This window comes from Dermacentor variabilis, chromosome 10, assembly GCF_050947875.1.
Source record: "Dermacentor variabilis isolate Ectoservices chromosome 10, ASM5094787v1, whole genome shotgun sequence".
NCBI classification, from domain to species: domain Eukaryota; kingdom Metazoa; phylum Arthropoda; class Arachnida; order Ixodida; family Ixodidae; genus Dermacentor; species Dermacentor variabilis.
This window is the reverse complement of record NC_134577.1, coordinates 116694648-116715168: the sequence shown is the minus strand read 5'-3', so window position 1 is coordinate 116715168 and position 20521 is coordinate 116694648. Positions and strand designations below refer to the sequence as shown.

At 46.5% G+C, this 20521-nt stretch overlaps 1 protein-coding gene across 1 annotated transcript in view; it reads right to left on the bottom strand.

Moving 5' to 3' along the window:
• The window catches only part of LOC142559685 (kelch-like protein 33), a 178118-nt gene that overhangs the window by 45963 nt on the left and 111634 nt on the right, over positions 1-20521 (bottom strand). Inside the window, exon 6 of the mRNA XM_075671250.1 lies at positions 18452-18674. Within this exon, the coding sequence (XP_075527365.1) occupies positions 18452-18674 (223 nt within the window). The remainder of the gene's footprint in view (positions 1-18451; positions 18675-20521) is intronic.

Sequence of the window (20521 nt, the reverse complement as noted above, 5' to 3'; positions counted from 1 at the left end):
CCATCAAGAAGTTCCGGCAGCCACGCGTTCCCAGTATCGCGCTTCAATCGCTGGGCACTGTTCGTTGGCCTCAAATCGCCAGCTTAACATTCGATGAGCAAAACGAGAACAAGGTGAAAGCCGGAGCCAGCGTTTCGATAAGTGGACTTGTCTTCTTCAAGGTGACATATACTTTCCTCGCCACAGTATATATAGGTGGGGTTCCTCTAGAGGGGAGAGGGCGTATGGCGGGTGGGTGCGGCAACGAGTGAAGATACGTTAGTGGCGAGGGTGTAGACTTGAGAATAAAGGAGTGCTGTGCACAAGGCCAGTGACAGGGCAGCCTGTCAATCACGTTTCAACGGCTGTGTGTCAGCCCGGCGTTTGAACGGCGTGCGCAGCAGCCCTCTATTACCTGTTTCGCTGGTAGTCATGGCTAATCGTGTCTCTGAACGAGACAGTAGAAGGAGCGGTAGAAACCGGTGCTCGGAAAGACAAACATAATTAAAGGAAAATACTGAAATGGAATAAATAAATAAATAAATAAATAAATAAATAAATAAAAGAAACGGGGGCGGGGAAGACGCTAAGAAACTAAAACAAAGTGTTGTTTCCTATAGCTTGAAATTCGTATCTATTCGCTATGATAAATTTTAAGCTACTCACTTTCTGGCTTGGTCTCGTGGTTGGCGATCAAGTCTAATTCGTTGTCACGGAACAGGTGACTACGCTACTATCGTCGCCTTGTCTTTTCTAACCCTCGAGCATTAGCGTCGCAATACGAAGTGGTGCTGGCGTATAACTTCAGGTTCATGTTTCAGTGAGTAAATACCATAGAGCATGATGTCCCCCGCTCAGATCTGACCGAAGCCTGGGGCTCACGTGGAGTGTGACTTATGTTCGAGTAGATGCAATTTACAGCCGCCCTGACGCTGCGCTTATCACAAGCGACACTTTTACACCTTCCCTGGAGAGACTTTTCTAAAAACGGCAACGCCTCCAAACGCCATTACCGCGGTCGCTTAGACGAATCGTGGCAACACAGACTACTACGGAGGCGGTTTCACCGCCTGCAGCGTATCCGACAATACAGTACTGACCCATGCTTTCATCGTCGAACACCTTGCACCCTGAGCACGCGCTGGTGGGTGAGTTGGTTATACATGTTTACGACGAAGGTGCCACGTGGTTGTCCCGTGTCATCTTCCTTCGTCCGTCGTTTTATTTGGCGCCTTCGTCGTAAACATTGCACCCACCGTTTTCGGAGGAAGCCCTTCCTCCCAATTTTCATCTGGCTGCTCTTTCTCATGACGGTCTCCTTCGGTTCTTTTTGCACTGACTGGCTGGCAGTACCAGAAGCAGTTGCAAGGTTCGCCGCACTGGAGGTAATAATCTCAGTCTTTGGCACAAAGTGCTCGGTGGCTTCTTGACAACCACGACGTCGGCCGCCTCATTGCCTGCAAACCCTGTGCGTCGGTGTCAATCATCTCTTGAGAACGATCGATGCAATCCTTGGCCATCTTTCGGCCTAGAGGAAGCTTCGGTTTCGGCGTCTCCGGTATTCGTCCAGGCGCTGATGCTTCCTCGTTTCCGCCATAAGCAGTTCGGACGAATCTTCGCTGCCCACCGAAGCGGCGACGCTGGCGTACGTGCGAGTGCACTGCCCTTCCTCGAGTCCGAAACGGCGGCAAGCGCCGCATCTAGGAACGCTACACTCGCGGCCAATGTGGCTTTTTCCTTATCGCCTGAGACAAAGGACCGGCTCGGTCATAAGGGTAACATAGTAAACCACAAGAGCGGACACTCGAGCCGCTTCGCGGCCGAGCTATGGAGCTTCGCCGATTCCGCTAGGTGGCAGAGCCTATCAAGAAAAATGCGGCTGCGGCTAGCAGCTTGAAAGGCGGCACGACCACTGTGCGCGACCCAACAAGTGCGAAACTTTGTCAGACCGCTCCGCCGGGCTCTTTCTGTAAAATGCACCTGAGCATGGTTGTTGGGTTCTTCTGCCAGCGTGTGCTTCTTCGCCGTTTCATGGTAAGGCCACAGCAAGTTCTTTTGCGCGTTGTTAACGACTTATTTTCTTCGCATTTCCTTATGTCACTGTTACCCGCATAAACGAGTGACGGCGGCCTTGCAGCCATGAACAGCTGCTGCCCATGTGCTACGCTGACTTTCATTTCGTATTCTTTTTTATGCGCAGCAATGAGCGGTGATGCTAGCGAAAATAGCGAAGCGGCAGCGTCCGAGCTGCGATGCACATCACAAGTTAGAAAATACAATACAATGCACAAGTTAGAAAATAAATAAAATGGTTTGTTAAGAAATGTGGCCTATGAACACATGCCGTTCGGGGCAGAGAGCTTTATGATACGCGCGGCGACTGCTGAAAAAGTATGGTGTTCTATTTCTGAAAAAGAAATGTAGTTATTTCTGAAGCGGTACACGTGCAATATTTGCAGTAGGGCAATAATGCGCTCGCTCCCAACTTCTGTAGCAGGCTATGTGCGCTCGAGCATTGTTAGCTGTTCTGCATTGGGCTGAAATTACGTGTTTTCATGTTTGAATTGTGTATGGAGTCGTTACCGTAGAAAGTTCCTTGTTTCTCAGCCTTTATAACCGCGATTCCATAGCAAAATAAAATAAAATACGCATTGCATGAACGAACGCAACATCTCCATTATAAAGCTTTGCAGGCTCCAATATTGCTTATACGAAGGAACGTAGCGTTTACATTCAACAGCTTTGAAGCCTCCAGTATTGCTTACCTTCTGTCTGTCTTTCTATGTATTGCAGGAATTTCCACCATTTCCTCAAAATACACTGCACACCCAAAGGACATCACGCATACTCAAGGGCGAAATTCGGATTATCAGAAGACGATTGCAATGTTTCGAAGACAGCAGGTGAAGACCCCCAACACAAAGTGCTTAACTGCAGCTCCTTAATGACGGACACACTGGCTTACACATTCGAGATGAAGATGTTGGTGCGTGCTCAAATATTTTTGCAGCCATTCTATTTCGGCACGCTACCATTCACATAATTTTGCTGCCCTAATTCACCCTCCTTCGCAGAAGTACAAGCAAAAACGTCATATTTTCTCCTTCTAAAACAATCCCATCTTAAGCAAAAAAATTGCTGTCGTGTATTTGCAGTTTTCTTTTTCATTATCTGGATAGTTGCAACACGTCTTTTATGTGTTTTGCTTGTGCAAAGTCATTGCCATCACGTCATTCGTTTCCGATTATTCTCCATTGTACCGATTTGACACGAGCACTTTCGATCGTGAACAAGTTCGATCCGGATTGAAATTCGCGACTTATATTGGCGCCATCGCGCAGCTTGCGCAAGAGAACCGATCGTGACCGAGAAATTCAAATCGGATTGGGCTTGATTGCGTTTAAAAGTGCACCGTGTGACACCCGTATTACTTGCATTTCGCTGTTTTTTTCCCGTTTTCATGCATCTGCCTCTTACAGTCTTGCTGCAATTAATTGTTGTCTGCTATTTTCGTGTTCTGGACTGTGCAGCAAGTTCCCTTATATTTAAGGAAGACGGCACATTTATTTACACTACACCTTCTGGCGTGAGTTACTAGACGTACAATATCATAAGCGATAAGGTTCTACTTCCTCAACAGTTGGCATGATTGTTGGGCTAAGTTACAGCTTGAAACTGGAAATAGGAATTTAAATGAAACTAACGAGTGAAACACCTTTGCGCGCTAGTTGTCACAACATATGAACAGCAGCACAAGCGCTTGCATCAAATCACGTGATTTAAGCAAAGGTATGGATCACAAAAATACAAAAAACGAAACTGAAATTGGAGCCTCCGATATTCGGTAGCGTGCGCGACCATCTTGGAGGCTAGTGCGTTTCGCCGATTCCACTAGGTGCGCTGAGAGCCAAAGTCGGCCGCAGGCGCCTATGGGAGTGTCCGCTCCTTACGTTTACTATGTTACTCTGTGGCTCGGTCCGCAGCGACCACCAGTGACACTAAGTTGACGTGGAAGGTGATCAAGATTTACACCAAATTTAACTTTTATCGTCACTATTCTTGCGGTACATTCTTTATCGCCCAATCCGTGCCCTCGCCAAAACTCCCGGGAAACATCCATTATGGGCACGTTGCAAGTCACGGAGGAAGGAAACTCAGGAGAGGCCCTGACGTCACTCTTTGTGAAGTGAAAGTGAAGCCGGAAGTTGGCGTTACTCATGACGTTGCTCCGCCTATCGGGCCAGCTCTTCTCTCTTGTTTACATTTCTCGCGAAACCACACCAAGGTCGATTCAAATAGGTCGCGAAGCTTCGGGCGAAAAGCGGTTCAGTACAGATTGTCACCGACATCAGCATGGGGGGTTATGGGAGCAGCGATTGAAGCACGACTATGTTTGGAGGGAACAAACATTGGGAAAGAAAAACGCGTTTTTTAATTCAAGCGAGACACAGTTAGGCTCATTCAACGAAAATTTGTTTCATTTGTTCATTTGTCATTTGTCTCGCAAACCAGATTTATTTCAAGGGAATTTTCCACGTCTCAATTATTTCTCTCGTCGTATTCGAGTGCTCATTGCCGTGTTATAGTTTGTTAACGAAGCTTCCCCTCAAGTCTAAATATTGTAAGGCAGTTTGTCGTGTGCGTATCATGGCCACGCATGCTTACATCGCCTTTCCGTTTCTCTACCACGGTTGCGCCTTAAAACCACGGCGCTGCAAGTTTGCTTTCTTTTCCTTCCCTCTTCTCCGCCCTTAAACTGGCTCTCTTAACTATACACGCAGAGGCAAGAAACAGCGCGCGCATGCGATCGCATAGATGAGATGAATATTTACAATTATTATTAGGGTTATAATTATATTCGAGTGCTGATTGCCGTGTTATAGTTTGTTAACGAAACTACCCCTCAATTCTAAATATTGTAAGGCAGTTTGTCGTGTGCGTATCATGGCCACGCATGCTTATATCGCCTTTCCGTTTCTCTACCACGGTTGCGCTTTAAAACCACGGCGCTGCAAGTTTGCTTTCCTTTCCTTCCCTCTTCCCCGCCCTTAAACTGGCTCTCTTAACTACTACACGCAGAGACAAAGAAACAGCACGCGCATGCGATCGCATAGATGAGATGAATACATATATATAGAAAAGCATCAGTCATAGCTCTCGAAGTATAATATAATATAATATGGAATAGCTCTCGAAGTTAGCTATTCCGGCGGCTAGCTTCACACGCTATGCGTGCCGTCCTCGCACCTGTTAAAGCTTTTCCTAGACGCTAGAGCTACACTATTCCTGCGCAACCTTGAGCGATCGGAAAGCGCGTTTTCCACGCTTGGCCGGCGGAGAGGGGAGGCTTCGTTCCGGCCGCGAAGCTCTCCACATCCCCGTAAGGAGCCTGGTGGTGGTCTCGTGCTGACGACGCCCTCTCGGTGAGCGCATATTTCCCCCCTCATCTTTTAAGAGATTCAATACATACAAGCATTTGTCTCGCAAACCAGATTTATTTCAAGGGAATTTTCCACGTCTCAATTATTTCTCTCGTCGTATTCGAGTGCTCATTGCCGTGTTATAGTTTGTTAACGAAGCTTCCCCTCAAGTCTAAATATTGTAAGGCAGTTTGTCGTGTGCGTATCATGGCCACGCATGCTTATATCGCCTTTCCGTTTCTCTACCACGGTTGCGCCTTAAAACCACGGCGCTGCAAGTTTGCTTTCTTTTCCTTCCCTCTTCTCCGCCCTTAAACTGGCTCTCTTAACTACTACACGCAGAGGCAAGAAACAGCGCGCGCTTTAGATCCTATTGATGAGATGAATATTTACAATTATTATTAGGGTTATAATTATATTCGAGTGCTGATTGCCGTGTTATAGTTTGTTAACGAAGCTTCCCCTCAAGTCTAAATATTTTAAGGCAGTTTGTCGTGTGCGTATCATGGCCACGCATGCTTATATCGCCTTTCCGTTTCTCTACCACGGTTGCGCCTTAAAACCACGGCGCTGCAAGTTTGCTTTCTTTTCCTTCCCTCTTCTCCGCCCTTAAACTGGCTCTCTTAACTACTACACGCAGAGGCAAGAAACAGCGCGCACATGCGATCGCATAGATGAGATGAATATTTACAATTATTATTAGGGTTATAATTATATTCGAGTGCTGATTGCCGTGTTATAGTTTGTTAACGAAACTACCCCTCAATTCTAAATATTGTAAGGCAGTTTGTCGTGTGCGTATCATGGCCACGCATGCTTATATCGCCTTTCCGTTTCTCTACCACGGTTGCGCTTTAAAACCACGGCGCTGCAAGTTTGCTTTCCTTTCCTTCCCTCTTCCCCGCCCTTAAACTGGCTCTCTTAACTACTACACGCAGAGACAAAGAAACAGCACGCGCATGCGATCGCATAGATGAGATGAATATATATATACAGAAAAGCATCAGTCATAGCTCTCGAAGTATAATATAATATAATATAGAATAGCTCTCGAAGATAGCTATTCCGGCGGCTAGCTTCCCACGCTATGCGTGCCGTCCTCGCACCTGTTAAAGCTTTTCCTAGACGCTAGAGCTACACTATTCCTGCGCAACCTTGAGCGATCGGAAAGCGCGTTTTCCACGCCTGGCCGGCGGAGAGGGGAGGCTTCGTTCCGGCCGCGAAGCTATCCACATCCCCGTAAGGAGCCTGGTGGTGGTCTCGTGCTGACGACGCCCTCTCGGTGAGCGCATATTTCCCCCCTCATCTTTTAAGAGATTCAATACATACAAGCATTTGTCTCGCAAACCAGATTTATTTCAAGGGAATTTTCCACGTCTCAATTATTTCTCTCGTCGTATTCGAGTGCTCATTGCCGTGTTATAGTTTGTTAACGAAGCTTCCCCTCAAGTCTAAATATTGTAAGGCAGTTTGTCGTGTGCGTATCATGGCCACGCATGCTTATATCGCCTTTCCGTTTCTCTACCACGGTTGCGCCTTAAAACCACGGCGCTGCAAGTTTGCTTTCTTTTCCTTCCCTCTTCTCCGCCCTTAAACTGGCTCTCTTAACTACTACACGCAGAGGCAAGAAACAGCGCGCGCTTTAGATCCTATAGATGAGATGAATATTTACAATTATTATTAGGGTTATAATTATATTCGAGTGCTGATTGCCGTGTTATAGTTTGTTAACGAAGCTTCCCCTCAAGTCTAAATATTTTAAGGCAGTTTGTCGTGTGCGTATCATGGCCACGCATGCTTATATCGCCTTTCCGTTTCTCTACCACGGTTGCGCCTTAAAACCACGGCGCTGCAAGTTTGCTTTCTTTTCCTTCCCTCTTCTCCGCCCTTAAACTGGCTCTCTTAACTACTACACGCAGAGGCAAGAAACAGCGCGCGCTTTAGATCCTATAGATGAGATGAATATTTACAATTATTATTAGGGTTATAATTATATTCGAGTGCTGATTGCCGTGTTATAGTTTGTTAACGAAGCTTCCCCTCAAGTCTAAATATTTTAAGGCAGTTTGTCGTGTGCGTATCATGGCCACGCATGCTTATATAGCCTTTCCGTTTCTCTACCACGGTTGCGCCTTAAAACCACGGCGCTGCAAGTTTGCTTTCTTTTCCTTCCCTCTTCTCCGCCCTTAAACTGGCTCTCTTAACTACTACACGCAGAGGCAAGAAACAGCGCGCGCTTTAGATCCTATAGATGAGATGAATATTTACAATTATTATTAGGGTTATAATTATATTCGAGTGCTGATTGCCGTGTTATAGTTTGTTAACGAAGCTTCCCCTCAAGTCTAAATATTTTAAGGCAGTTTGTCGTGTGCGTATCATGGCCACGCATGCTTATATCGCCTTTCCGTTTCTCTACCACGGTTGCGCCTTAAAACCACGGCGCTGCAAGTTTGCTTTCTTTTCCTTCCCTCTTCTCCGCCCTTAAACTGGCTCTCTTAACTACTACACGCAGAGGCAAGAAACAGCGCGCGCTTTAGATCCTATAGATGAGATGAATATTTACAATTATTATTAGGGTTATAATTATATTCGAGTGCTGATTGCCGTGTTATAGTTTGTTAACGAAGCTTCCCCTCAAGTCTAAATATTTTAAGGCAGTTTGTCGTGTGCGTATCATGGCCACGCATGCTTATATAGCCTTTCCGTTTCTCTACCACGGTTGCGCCTTAAAACCACGGCGCTGCAAGTTTGCTTTCTTCTCCGCCCTTAAACTGGCTCTCTTAACTACTACACGCAGAGGCAAGAAACAGCGCGCGCTTTAGATCCTATAGATGAGATGAATATTTACAATTATTATTAGGGTTATAATTATATTCGAGTGCTGATTGCCGTGTTATAGTGTGTTAACGAAGCTTCCCCTCAAGTCTAAATATTTTAAGGCAGTTTTCCTAGTCTCTAAAGCCGCTCGAGTTCACGCTGCTCCTCTGGCGGCCATTTTTCCAAGAAATTATGCCTTCCAACCACTCGGAACCACGCGGACAATACCAGCCCCTTTCCACATAAGTATGAGGCTCGGAGCAGGAGCTATGGCGCTTGAAAGTAACCGCTGGCTTGACGAACCAACCGACTGAGCTACCTTTCCGGGCAACATTGAAGGATCACGAGTTCAAACCACAAGTTATGTTCCTTTTTTTTCCCCTTTTTTTTTCTTTTTTTAATGTCTTTTCCTTCATTTTATCACTGTACGGAAACCCTCCTAAAAGAAAATTATATATTCTCAATTATGTGTGGCCACACATGTGCAGGTCATAAATACCAGGTTCTCTAGCCGAGTGCCATCCATGCGGTATAACCGAGCTCAGATTGGCCCACCTTGACTGATCAAATTGGGCACCACTGTAGGTTAAATGAGGCGTACAACTCCTGCGGGACCCGCCGTGGTTGCTCAGTGGGCGTGGTGTTAGACTGCTGAGCACGAGGTCGCGGGATCGGACCCCGGCCACGGCGGCCGCATTTCGATGGGGGCGAAATGCGAGAACACCCGTGTACTTAGAATTTGGTGCACGTTAAAGAACCCCAGGTGGTCGAAATTTTCGGAGTCCTCCACTAAGGCGTGCATAATCAGAAAGTGGTTGTGTCACGCAAAACCCCATTCTCCAATTTTTAATTTAACTCCTGCGGGGACGGTAGAGTATCCGTCTCCAGTGCAAAAGGACCGTGATTCAAATCCCGATGCAGCGCAATTCTCCACCGGAAAATACAAAAAAAAACGTGTGTTGAGAAAATTGCACAAACAGGCCTGGAGTGCGGCCTGATCCCGGTGACCAGAACCGGTAACGCACTCTCTCACCAGAGCAGGATTGGCCACCCTGGTGCAGTACTGGGCCACAACCTCCTATATGAATACAACAATCAAACCCCGGCCCTCAGTCCCCAGCAGCCGCGAAGCAACTGACCACGGCGGCGGTCAGATCTGTGACGCTGCAGAGGGTGCTAAGAATACCTGGCTCCGGACAGGCCGCCATTGGAATCTGAACCTGGCAACGTTTAACGTTAGAACGCTATCTAGCGAGGCGAGTCTAGCAGTGTTATTGGAGGAATTAGAGGGTAGTAAATGGGATATAATAGGGCTCAGTGAGGTTAGGAGGACAAAAGAAGCATATACAGTGCTAAAAAGCGGGCATGTACTGTGTTACCGGGGCTTAGCAGAGAGACGAGAACTAGGAGTCGGATTCCTGATTAATAAGGAAATAGCTGGCAACATACAGGAATTCTATAGCATTAACGAGAGGGTGGCAGGTCTTGTTGTGAAGCTTAATAAGAGGTACAAATTGAAGGTGGTACAAGTCTATGCCCCTACATGCAGTCATGATGACCAGGAAGTCGAAAGCTTTTATGAAGACGTGGAATCGGCGATGGGTAAAGTCAAAACAAAATACACTATACTGATGGGTCACTTCAATGCCAGGGTAGGCAAGAAGCAGGCTGGAGACAAGTCCGTAGGGGAATATGGCATAGGCTCTAGGAATAGCAGAGGAGAATTATTAGTAGAGTTTGCAGAACAGAATAATATGCGGATAATGCATACCTTTTTCCGCAAGCGGGTTAGACGTAAGTGGACGTGGATGAGCCCGAATGGTGAGACTAGAAATGAAATCGACTTCATACTCTGCGCGAACCCTGGCATCATACAATATGTAGACGTGCTCGGCAAGGTACGCTGCAGTGACCATAGAATGGTAAGAACTCGAATTAGCCTAGACTTGAGGAGGGAACGGAAGAAACTGGTACACAAGAAGCCAATCAATGAGTTAGCGGTAAGAGGGAAACTAGAGGAATTCCGGATCAAGCTACAGAACAGGTACTCGGCTTTAACTCAGGAAGAGGACCTTAGTGTTCCAGCAATGCACGACAATCTCATGGGCATCATTAAGGAGTGCGCAATAGAAGTCGGTGGTAACGCCGTTATACAGCAAACCAGTAAGCTATCGCAGGAGACGAAAGATCTGATCAAGAAACGCCAATGTATGAAAGCCTCTAACCCTACAGCTAGAATAGAACTGGCAGAACTTTCTAAGTTAATCAACAAGCGTAAGACAGCGGACATCAGAAACTATAATATGGATAGAATTGAACAGGCTCTCAGGAACGGAGGAAGCCTAAAAACAGTGAAGAAGAAACTAGGAATAGGCAAGAATCAGACGTGTGCGTTAAGAGACAAAGCCGGCAATATCGTTACCAATATGGATGAGATAGTTGAAGTGGCTGAGGAGTTCTATAGAGATTTATACAGTACCAGTGGTACCCACGACGATAGTGGAAGAGAGAATAGCCTAGAGGAATTCGAAATCCCACAGGTAACGCCAGACGAAGTAAAGAAAGCCTTAGGAGCTATGCAAAGGGGGAAGGCGGCTGGGGAGGATCAGGTAACAGCAGATTTGTTGAAGGATGGTGGTCAGATTGTTCTAGAGAAACTGGCCACCCTGTATACGCAATGCCTCATAACCTCGAGCGTACCGGAATCTTGGAAGAACGCTAACATAATCCTAATCCATAAGAAAGGGGACGCCAAAGACTTGAAAAATTATAGACCGATCAGCTTACTGTCCGTTGCCTACAAAGTATTTACTAAGGTAATCGCAAATAGAATCAGGAACACCTTAGACTTCTGTCAACCAAAGGACCAGGCAGGATTCCGTAAAGGCTACTCAACAATAGACCATATTCACACTGTCAATCAAGTGATAGAGAAATGTGCAGAATATAACCAACCCTTATATATAGCTTTCATTGATTACGAGAAAGCGTTCGATTCAGTCGAAACCTCAGCAGTCATGGAGGCATTACGGAATCAGGGTGTAGATGAGCCATATGTAAACATACTGGAAGATATCTATAGCGGCTCCACAGCCACCGTAGTCCTCCACAAAGAAAGTAACAAAATCCCTCTAAAGAAAGGCGTCAGACAGGGAGATACGATATCTCCAATGCTATTCACAGCATGTTTACAGGAGGTATTCAGAGGCCTGGAGTGGGAAGAATTGGGGATAAAAGTTGATGGAGAATACCTTAGCAACTTGCGATTCGCTGATGATATTGCCTTGCTTAGTAACTCAGGAGACCAATTACAATGCATGCTCACTGACCTGGAGAGGCAAAGCAGAAGGGTGGGTCTGAAAATTAATTTGCAGAAAACTAAAGTATTGTTTAACAGTCTCGGAAGAGAACAGCAGTTTACGATAGGTACCGAAGCACTGGAAGTGGTAAGGGAATACATCTACTTAGGGCAGGTAGTGACCACGGATCCGGATCATGAGACTGAAATAACCAGAAGAATAAGAATGGGCTGGGGTGCGTTTGGCAGGCATTCTCAAATCATGAACAGCAGGTTGCCACTATCCCTCAAAAGGAAAGTGTATAACAGCTGTGTGTTACCAGTACTCACATATGGGGCAGAAACCTGGAGGCTTACGAAAAGGGTTCTGCTGAAATTCAGGACGACGCAACGAGCTATGGAAAGAAGAATGATGGGTGTAACGTTAAGGGATAAGAAAAGAGCAGATTGGGTGAGGCAACAAACGCGGGTAAACGACATCTTAGTTGAAATCAAGAAAAAGAAATGGGCATGGGCAGGACATGTAATGAGGAGGGAAGATAACCGATGGTCATTAAGGGTTACGGACTGGATTCCAAGGGAAGGGAAGCGTAGCAGGGGGCGGCAGAAAGTTAGGTGGGCGGATGAAATTAAGATGTTTGCAGGGACAACATGGCCACAATTAGTACATGACCGGGGTAGTTGGAGAAGTATGGGCGAGGCCTTTGCCCTGCAGTGGGCGTAACTAGGCTGATGATGATGATGATGAACGAAAATAAATTCCTAGTCAATTTTATATACTCGTGACGAGTTAAGAAAATACAAGTTTATTTAATTTTATTATTATTAATAAATGCATTTCTTTTCAGCGCCCATCGCGACAGGGGGCGTTGACGTCATTATCACTAGCAATGCAATGCACGTCATTAAATGGGCAGAAAGGCGCACTCGTAAAGCTCACCTGCTGAAATACGCCCCCCTCACAGTTAGCGCTTTCTTGCTTGTCGAAGCTTGTCTGAATTTGGTGACACGGGTAGCTTCATCGCTTCTTAATCTGTTCAGTCAAAAGTAGCGAGTTACGACCGCCAGATAATTGTGTAGTTGTTTTCGTGCGGCTGCGCTGGCCGACGGGCTTGGCATCCGACAATAGGATCAGCACTCTACACCTAAAGCTTTCGTCGGCCTCTAAAGAAAGTATGTTCTGTGCAGGGATGCGATTTCGACAACCGTACAGCTGGCCTTTTCCTGCATCGCTTTTTACGCTGAAAGCTCGAAACGTCCATCAAGTTCCACCAAGTCGAATGACGGGGCATTTGAATATATAGCTCCAAAGGCAGGACAACAAAACAAATTTCGCGCCTTCGAAAACAAAATGACGTCACTTCTGCTTTTAACGGACATGGCGTCGCATTATTTTTTCTTCCGCCGGAAGTGTTCCCAGCACATACAGATGGTGTTAAGCCCCATGAACCGCCTATGGACCGCCATGTTTTGAACGTATGGGCGCCTATGGAAGCTTCGCTACCAGGTATATTTACCTTGACCACACCGCGCTGCGTGCAACCGTGCTGCTCGGACCCGCGCGCTCCGCAGCAATACTAAACAATCGTTAGCGCGTTAGCATGATTCCGCCAAAGAGGGCAAATTTCCCGCGGTTATTCCTTCGTCCGTTGCCATTGCCGTGGCGCGGTACATTGCGTACAGCGTTGCATGCGCGTTCATCTCACGAACTTTAGTCCCTCTAAAAGACATGTTTCTTGCCGCAATTGAACACTCACGAAAGGAAGACACATAAAGACAACACAGGCGGCTTTGTTTGACCGCTGGGTAACGTAGATCTGTGAACAGCCAGCGCATGCGTGTATGTATATATATATTCTTGTGTCACAGCCCAAAATAAATCAGTTGGAAGTGCCGCCTGTGTTGTCTTTATGTGTCTCCCTTTCGTGAGTGTTCAATTGCGGCAAAAAACATGTCTTTTAGCAAGCATCAACTAGGCCAACTAGCAGTTCTGTTGCAACATATCTTTAGTCCCTCGTGTCCCACCTGGCCACAGCAACATCCGGTAGAGCACGGTCCAGATAACGCAGCGCTACAAAACACGGAGACCAACGCAAACCTGCCCGCACGTCGCCCTTGCCGCGGTACGAAACCTACGGAGCAACACGTGTGAGCGCACAGAACAATAACAAAGCCGCCATTGTGGCCCGAAAGGCGGGGCCACTACAGCAAAGAAATAAAAAAACAGCAAAACGAAGGAGAACGTACTACGTCTTTTCCTCCACACTTTTCTCCTAGGGCGCGGAGGGGGTAGGGCCTCTCCCACTCCATGGTCTCTCCCGTGGCCTCTCCTCAGTTTCCTTCGTCCATGTTGCAAGTGCTAGGCGGCGCCCTGTCTTTCGGACCCCTAGCGCCATCTGACGAATAGTTTCTCAAATGCGGTAGGATTACTCACGGCGTCAGCAGCTAGCGCTGCGTGTTTGGCGCCCTGTCAAACGGCAGTGATGGCGCGAAACAGCGCGCCGATATTAATTTTAGCCGGGTTTCGGGAATTACAAGATCTTGACAGTTTTTTGTGGAAAGAATCTGGAGTAAGGAAGTCGTCTATTTGAAGCGGGGAACGTCTGCTACGTGAAGGAACTGCTCAACTCGCACGCATCGGAAGTGACTGCTAGGTGTATTCAGCAAACAAAATCACCGCACCAGCGAGATGCGTGTAGCTCAGCGTAAGTTACTTCGTTATATACGATGTGGACGCATGAAATTACAGGTGACATTGATTCTTGCAGATCGGCGACAGCAGACAAATCTTAGCAGGGAGCTGCGATTGCCGTACTGCCATTGCAGGGAAGTGCAAGCACGCCGCGGTAGTTGCCCTGTACACATAGGACAAGTGCGACTCCAAAACATCTCATCCAAGAACGTGGGGTGTACCAACGTCTCGTACGTAAGAGCTACCCGAGGTTTTCTAACGTTGCTAACGTTGCAAAAAAGTGAGGAGCTTACCAGTTTTGTTAGATTACGCTGGGAAAATATTTTCGCCCAAGTTACTGGAAGTTCGAGACTATGTTGTTGCGATTTTTCAGTGGGTGCAAGGAGGTTCCAATAAACAACGTCGTCAAATATTTTGGTGATTTTAATAGCCCCTTAGTTGATATGCTGGGCGCATAAGGGTATATGCCAGCTGAGCCAGCTGCAACCCCTCCTCGTAACTTTCGGCAAGCCCTGGCGCTGTTTGAATGGGATAGTATTGGGAAAGAGTTCCACAGCTTTACTTCGGTACATGTGGAAACAAACTACTTTGTTTGTTGCATATGCTGCTACGCAATACAGGTGTCCTGTTGCTGCCATCATTGCTGTAAAACCAACGAATTGAGCGTTAACGCACTCGGCATAACGCCAGAACATAAAACAGTCTGCCGTCGGATAAGCGCGATCCAACGTTGACGCCGTTCTACTTCATACGGTCTACTCTGAAACCTGTAAAACTGTGTTCCCCGTGAGTTGGTGTACGTGCTGTTGCAGCCCACTACGCAACAGCTAGGGTTGCACTTCAACATTGCTCAGCAAAGGCAACAGCTACGCGCGAAACAGTGCACAGACAGGCTTTCCGAACGCAAGCGGGCCGGTCGTATTCTGCCGAGTGCGCGCTCGCCGCCGCGAGAGGCGCCCTAGTAGGCGCGGCAACTACGTTCGCAACGTGCCTACGGCGCGAAGTCCAGTCGAACTTCCTCGTCAGGCACACAAGGGAGAAGCCAGTGCTGTTTGAATCGCACGTCCACATTCGTCAGATGGATGAGAAGATAGCGGTGGTCGTTCAACTGAAATTCACCTATGCCGGCGATTTCTGCAGCTTCAGCACACCGCAGTGTTTCACCCACACGTGGTTCGTGCATTACGCCCTCTGAGCGCTAATATCTGATAGTCGAGCCAGCACGTCGCGAAATCTTCTACCCTGTGCCGCCGGCCCGTGATAGAATTCGTGCGACCTTGTACTGCATATGACGTGAAACTGGTAAGTCCAGTGATCACTGTCAGCTACTGGTGGTTTGAAACAGCGGAAAAACCTTTTTAACTGGTACCTTTGGAAATTTGATAGTGCGTTTTTAGAGGATGACTCGTTCAGGGGTGTCGTCCGAAAAGAAATTGAGAGCATATTCGAGGCTGCATCAAGTAATTTGCTGGCCCAGTGGGAACAGCTTAAGCAACGAGTTAAGATCGAAGCAATATAAAAGGGAAGTAACATTCGGTACGAACAACAGCAGCAAGAAACACTTCGAAAGTAGCTTGAGTTTCTGGTGTGTCTGGAAATGAGTCCCGGTGTTTCTCAAAGGACATTAAATAAATTTAATCTATGATTGAAAATATCGATGCCTTCAGGTAGCGGGCGGCTATAGTTAGGACAAGAAGAAAGACAATTTGGGCAGGGGAAGTCCCAACGAAGCAGGCTTTACCGGGTAAAACCTTGCCGAGAATTAAACATAAAGTAGATAACGTTTTATAAAAAGATGCCTTGTGTTCATTGTAACGGTTGAATTATCAAGTTAAGATGCGTCTCGAACTGTATTGTTTTTTTTTTCTAGAAGTAGAAATTGCCAGTGATGATTTGTAGCCGTCCTGACCCTGTGAAAGTGGATGTCCGGCGATGTTGTTGAAAACCACCACTAAAATTGCTGAGAGTGGTATGCAACGCTTTAGTGCTGTAGAGTAATGGCAGTAATGATAATTTAGAGTAAAAGTAGCAAAGGGAGTAATGGTAATTTTAGCAGCACGCCGCCGCTGGTCATATTGCCGGCTCTTTTCCTCTTGCCACTTCTCGTTTTCACGCTGCTCCTTGGGAGTCCTGACAATGCGCTGACTACGCATAGCGGTGCAGCAACAACAATGAAATTAGTTGCTAGGCTGGTTCTCCTATATAGCGAAAGCTAGTGACGTCAATTCCCAAGTCGCGGGCTGCCGTCGCCGCGGAAGCTTGCGCAACCGTAATCGATCTTCACCGAAAAACGTATGCGGGGAGCGCGCCGTGCTTCGCATTGCTGTCAGGAGCGCCCTATCATCAATGATGTCGCTTGAATGCTTCGTTTCTGTTTGTTCTTTGTGGCAAAAAATGCTGTGCTGTATGTTTTATGCGTGATACCAAAGAACTTATCGCTTCTAGCGCTCGAGTTTTTTTTTTACAGCGAAGCTCTATATAGCTACTCTCCAGCGGTGGTCGATGTCCGTCCGTCTACGCGTCGTGTCGACACGAAAAAAACTTTTGCCCCCAGTTTCTCGCGAATGCTCTGTAGCTCTCAATTTAAGTAGGTATCTCGGAAAAAAATCTACTTAAATTGGCCGCTAAGACGACTCTATCATTACGCCGAGTTTCATTTACTTGTCATAATTAGTTAGTTCACAGTGAGGTTGTAAACATTAACCGAACTCCCGTCTGCTGTCAATGCACGGCCATCCACGGAGGGACTATGGCCACAGAAAACGGCCGTAATTCTTGCTTTGTCGAAACTATCCCGGCAAAAATTAAATGAGAATTAGCCGCTAAGACGACTAATATTAAGCCGAGTTTCATATACTTTTCCCAATTACGTAGTTAACAGCGAAGTTGTAAATATTGTGGAACTCCCGTCTGCCATGCGGCGGTATTTGCACGTCACTACTTCATTAAAAAATAAGAATGAATCACTTGACAGTCAAAAGATGTTTTCAATGTTTGTGTCCTTCAATAATAATAATAATAATAATAATAATAATAATAATAATAATAATAATAATATACATAGATGCGTCGATTGACACACCACAGCTTCGCTGCTTGTCGTCCTTCGCAGAGTGGAAGGGCTGATGAATGACTTGTCGAACAAACCTCCTTCTTCCAATTAAAAAAAGGTGACCTTGGACATGTCCATTTATATATAAGAGAAACTGCTTCACGTTTGTTTTTTGTCCGTGATGAAAAAGTTGGCTTTATATCTACATAAGTTCTAATGCACTTACGCAGATTGCTTCTAGGCCTATTAGTCGCCTCTTGCGAAGAGATATGTGGTGCTATAACTGGATATATGCACAAGGTGTCACTTTCATGTCATACATAGGAAGTCAGATTTTCTTTGGAATACTTGTGCAATACGTCAAATATACGACTTCACGAAGTTCTTGAGTTATGCTTCCTACGCCACTGTACCGTTTAACACATTCTGGAGGACCAGGAGAAAATGCACTTAAAAGGGTTAAGAGAAATGCCCATAGCTCTCGGTGTTAAATGTATTTTTTTTTAATCTACACTCAAACACATTACCTAAATAACGTTACTCCAGCAAAAAGCACTTTTGTTCCCCGGACGACTGACTCACTTCTATGTGAAACGCAGGAAACAACTGAACAAGTTTTTGTACGTTGCTGTTCAGCATTTAATAGGATGTGCTTCGGCGATCTATTTAAAAAATTGCCACTGGACGAGCATGGTGTCCGACTCTCGCCGGTTCATAACACAGACAGTGCTTTTCATTATTTTATAATTGTAACCCAACTTGTGGAAGACGCCCATGCGATTTCATCGTGCAGAATCAATAAGGGCTGTTCGGTACGAGACAATTTCATAGAGAATGCAGTTCGCGTTAGAGAGATGTTAAGGAATAAACGCATTCCGCCAGAGCGAATCACCCTGTCTGATGATTTGGTAGTGCTAAGGAAGTTTTAACACACGTCAACCACAATAGATCTGATGCATTTTAGCAGTGCGTAATTGTTCGTTAAGTAAAAAAAAACCGAAAAATAACATTGCTGTCTAGTGGTTAGAAAACTGAGCTACCGTGCTATGAGGCGGAAGTTCAATCGTTGGCCTTCACTTGCTCGCTGGCCGAGATTTATTTTCGTTCAAAAATTAGCTTAGCTTTTGTTTTGTTTTGCAAGTTCCTCCTGTTACGCCCCAGCACGGGCCCTCGAAGGTCGTGTCGCCTACCCGTCGAGACCTGGTGAGGCAGGCGCGGGTCGATGCCCCCGACGAGCAGGAGGCCCGGGCTGCCCCGGCGTATGCGCGAGTCCTCGGGCAGCGCCTTGGCCGCGTACTCGTCCCACTCGAGGACGCGCGTGCGCTCGGTCAGCGCGCGGCTGTGCAGCACCTCGTGCAGCAGCGGGTCCCCCAGCCACGCCTCGGCGGCCTCTTCGTCGCCCGAGGTCGGGATCTGAGCGCGCGAACGAATGAGGCTGACGGTCGTCGACCAGGTTTCCTCCTGGATTGTTCACCACGGTTAGACAACGCGTGCCGCCTCGCAAATGGCGCCACACGTTATGTAGAAGAAAAAAATTTCTGCTCTTTTCCAGAAAACAACCTGTGACTGCATGCTGCACGATATATAGTACAGTTTAATACTCGCTTCACGGTATATTACCTACCAAAACGTATTTTGCGATGAAAGCTTCACAGTAGGCAGATAAACAGTAAGGAAGCCTCCTGGCACTTGTGTGAGCTAATTTGTGATGCAGAAATTCTGAAAATAACCTGTTTACTTATTAACCTTTAGCACGTTGAGTGACCAGCTGCCGCCATATATATTTTTAAATAAAAATGAATAATCGAAGACATATTTTCAGTTCTAAAGTCGCTTTCATTTGAGTGATACCCCAGGTAGCACACAAAGTCTTCAAAACGTCGTATTAATAGATTCAACGTCTCAAACAGATTTTGACCAAACGCGACGCATTAAAAACGTCGCAAGCAGGATAGGTTAAAAACGAGGGGTGAATACGTTTTGAAAACGCTTTCATAAGTCTGGCTGTACCTTTTCAGGTAGCGTGCTGGGTTTTCGACGGCGCCGTTCTTGGTGGGAGAATTCTCCATTCATGAAGCGGCACTTGTTTCAATTGCTGCTGTATTCGCACCGCATGACCATGAGTTCGGCTTGGAAAAAGAAGCCTTTTGTGGCGTTTACCTCACGTCAGAAGAGACGAACGATTGCAAACGAAGTTGACACCGCAACAGGCCTCGAACGAATGGTGCGTGAGTGCAGTAACATTGAAGCCGCTCTTCGCGACGCGGACAACGGCTCCATATCGACTACGGAGGAGCGCTGCCAGTCAGTAGACCACGCGGTTGTTAGCGCTGTTCTGACAGCGAATCCTCTACTTAAATAGTTTTGTCATCAAACTTCAAACTTTATCATCATTCAATTCTTTCTGATGATTTCTCTCAGTGCCCTGCAGTAATGTCTTCGTCATGACCATTAATGCAAATGCCAAACGATCGATATGTCGCTCTCATCGTTTTGCAAATGTATTCACGCTGCGCACTATCGTAGAATGGAACAACTTACCATCGCACGTAGGCACTGCAGGATACGCAGCAAAATTCAAAGAGCTGCTACACACTGAGCGCAGTGCCAGACCTTATTTGTTTACTTTTTACGCGTTTTTTTTTCACAGTTTCTTACACAATGAGATGTATTTTACCGATGGCATGTTAGTCTTTCTCTTGTTCCATTTTGTAAGCATTTTCATGCGGTGTATTTATAAGGCTTATTACGGATGAATAAAGGGATCGAGATAAAGAGCGAACATCACTTTCGATGGCACTGAAGGAATGCAGCGGTACATCCGTTACTGTAGGAACGGTGCTTTGCAGAAAGTGTTGCAATGAATTATACTGTTAGCACAATGTATACAAAAACAATCTGCAGAAACCACCGTCGATTAATGTCAGTGCAAGCGAATTGCCCAAACGAGCGAGCAAACGAAAGAACGAGAGAGAGCGGGCGAAACATAATTGGCGAGAGAGCTAAAGAACGAACGAACGTGCTCCTTGCACATCAACAGTACTTACGACCGACCACTGACCTCTTAACAAGCATCAAAAAGCCGGAGACAGTAAGCTATTCGCTTTAATATTCACGGGACTCAACGGTATGGTCTCGACACGCTTGGGGGCGCATAGCTTGGTGTGAGCACGCACGGTCAGACGCGCCGATCGTCTGACCACAATGATGCGGCACTGACGGCGTCCGAAATGAAAGGCCTGCGAAATGCACTACAGGAA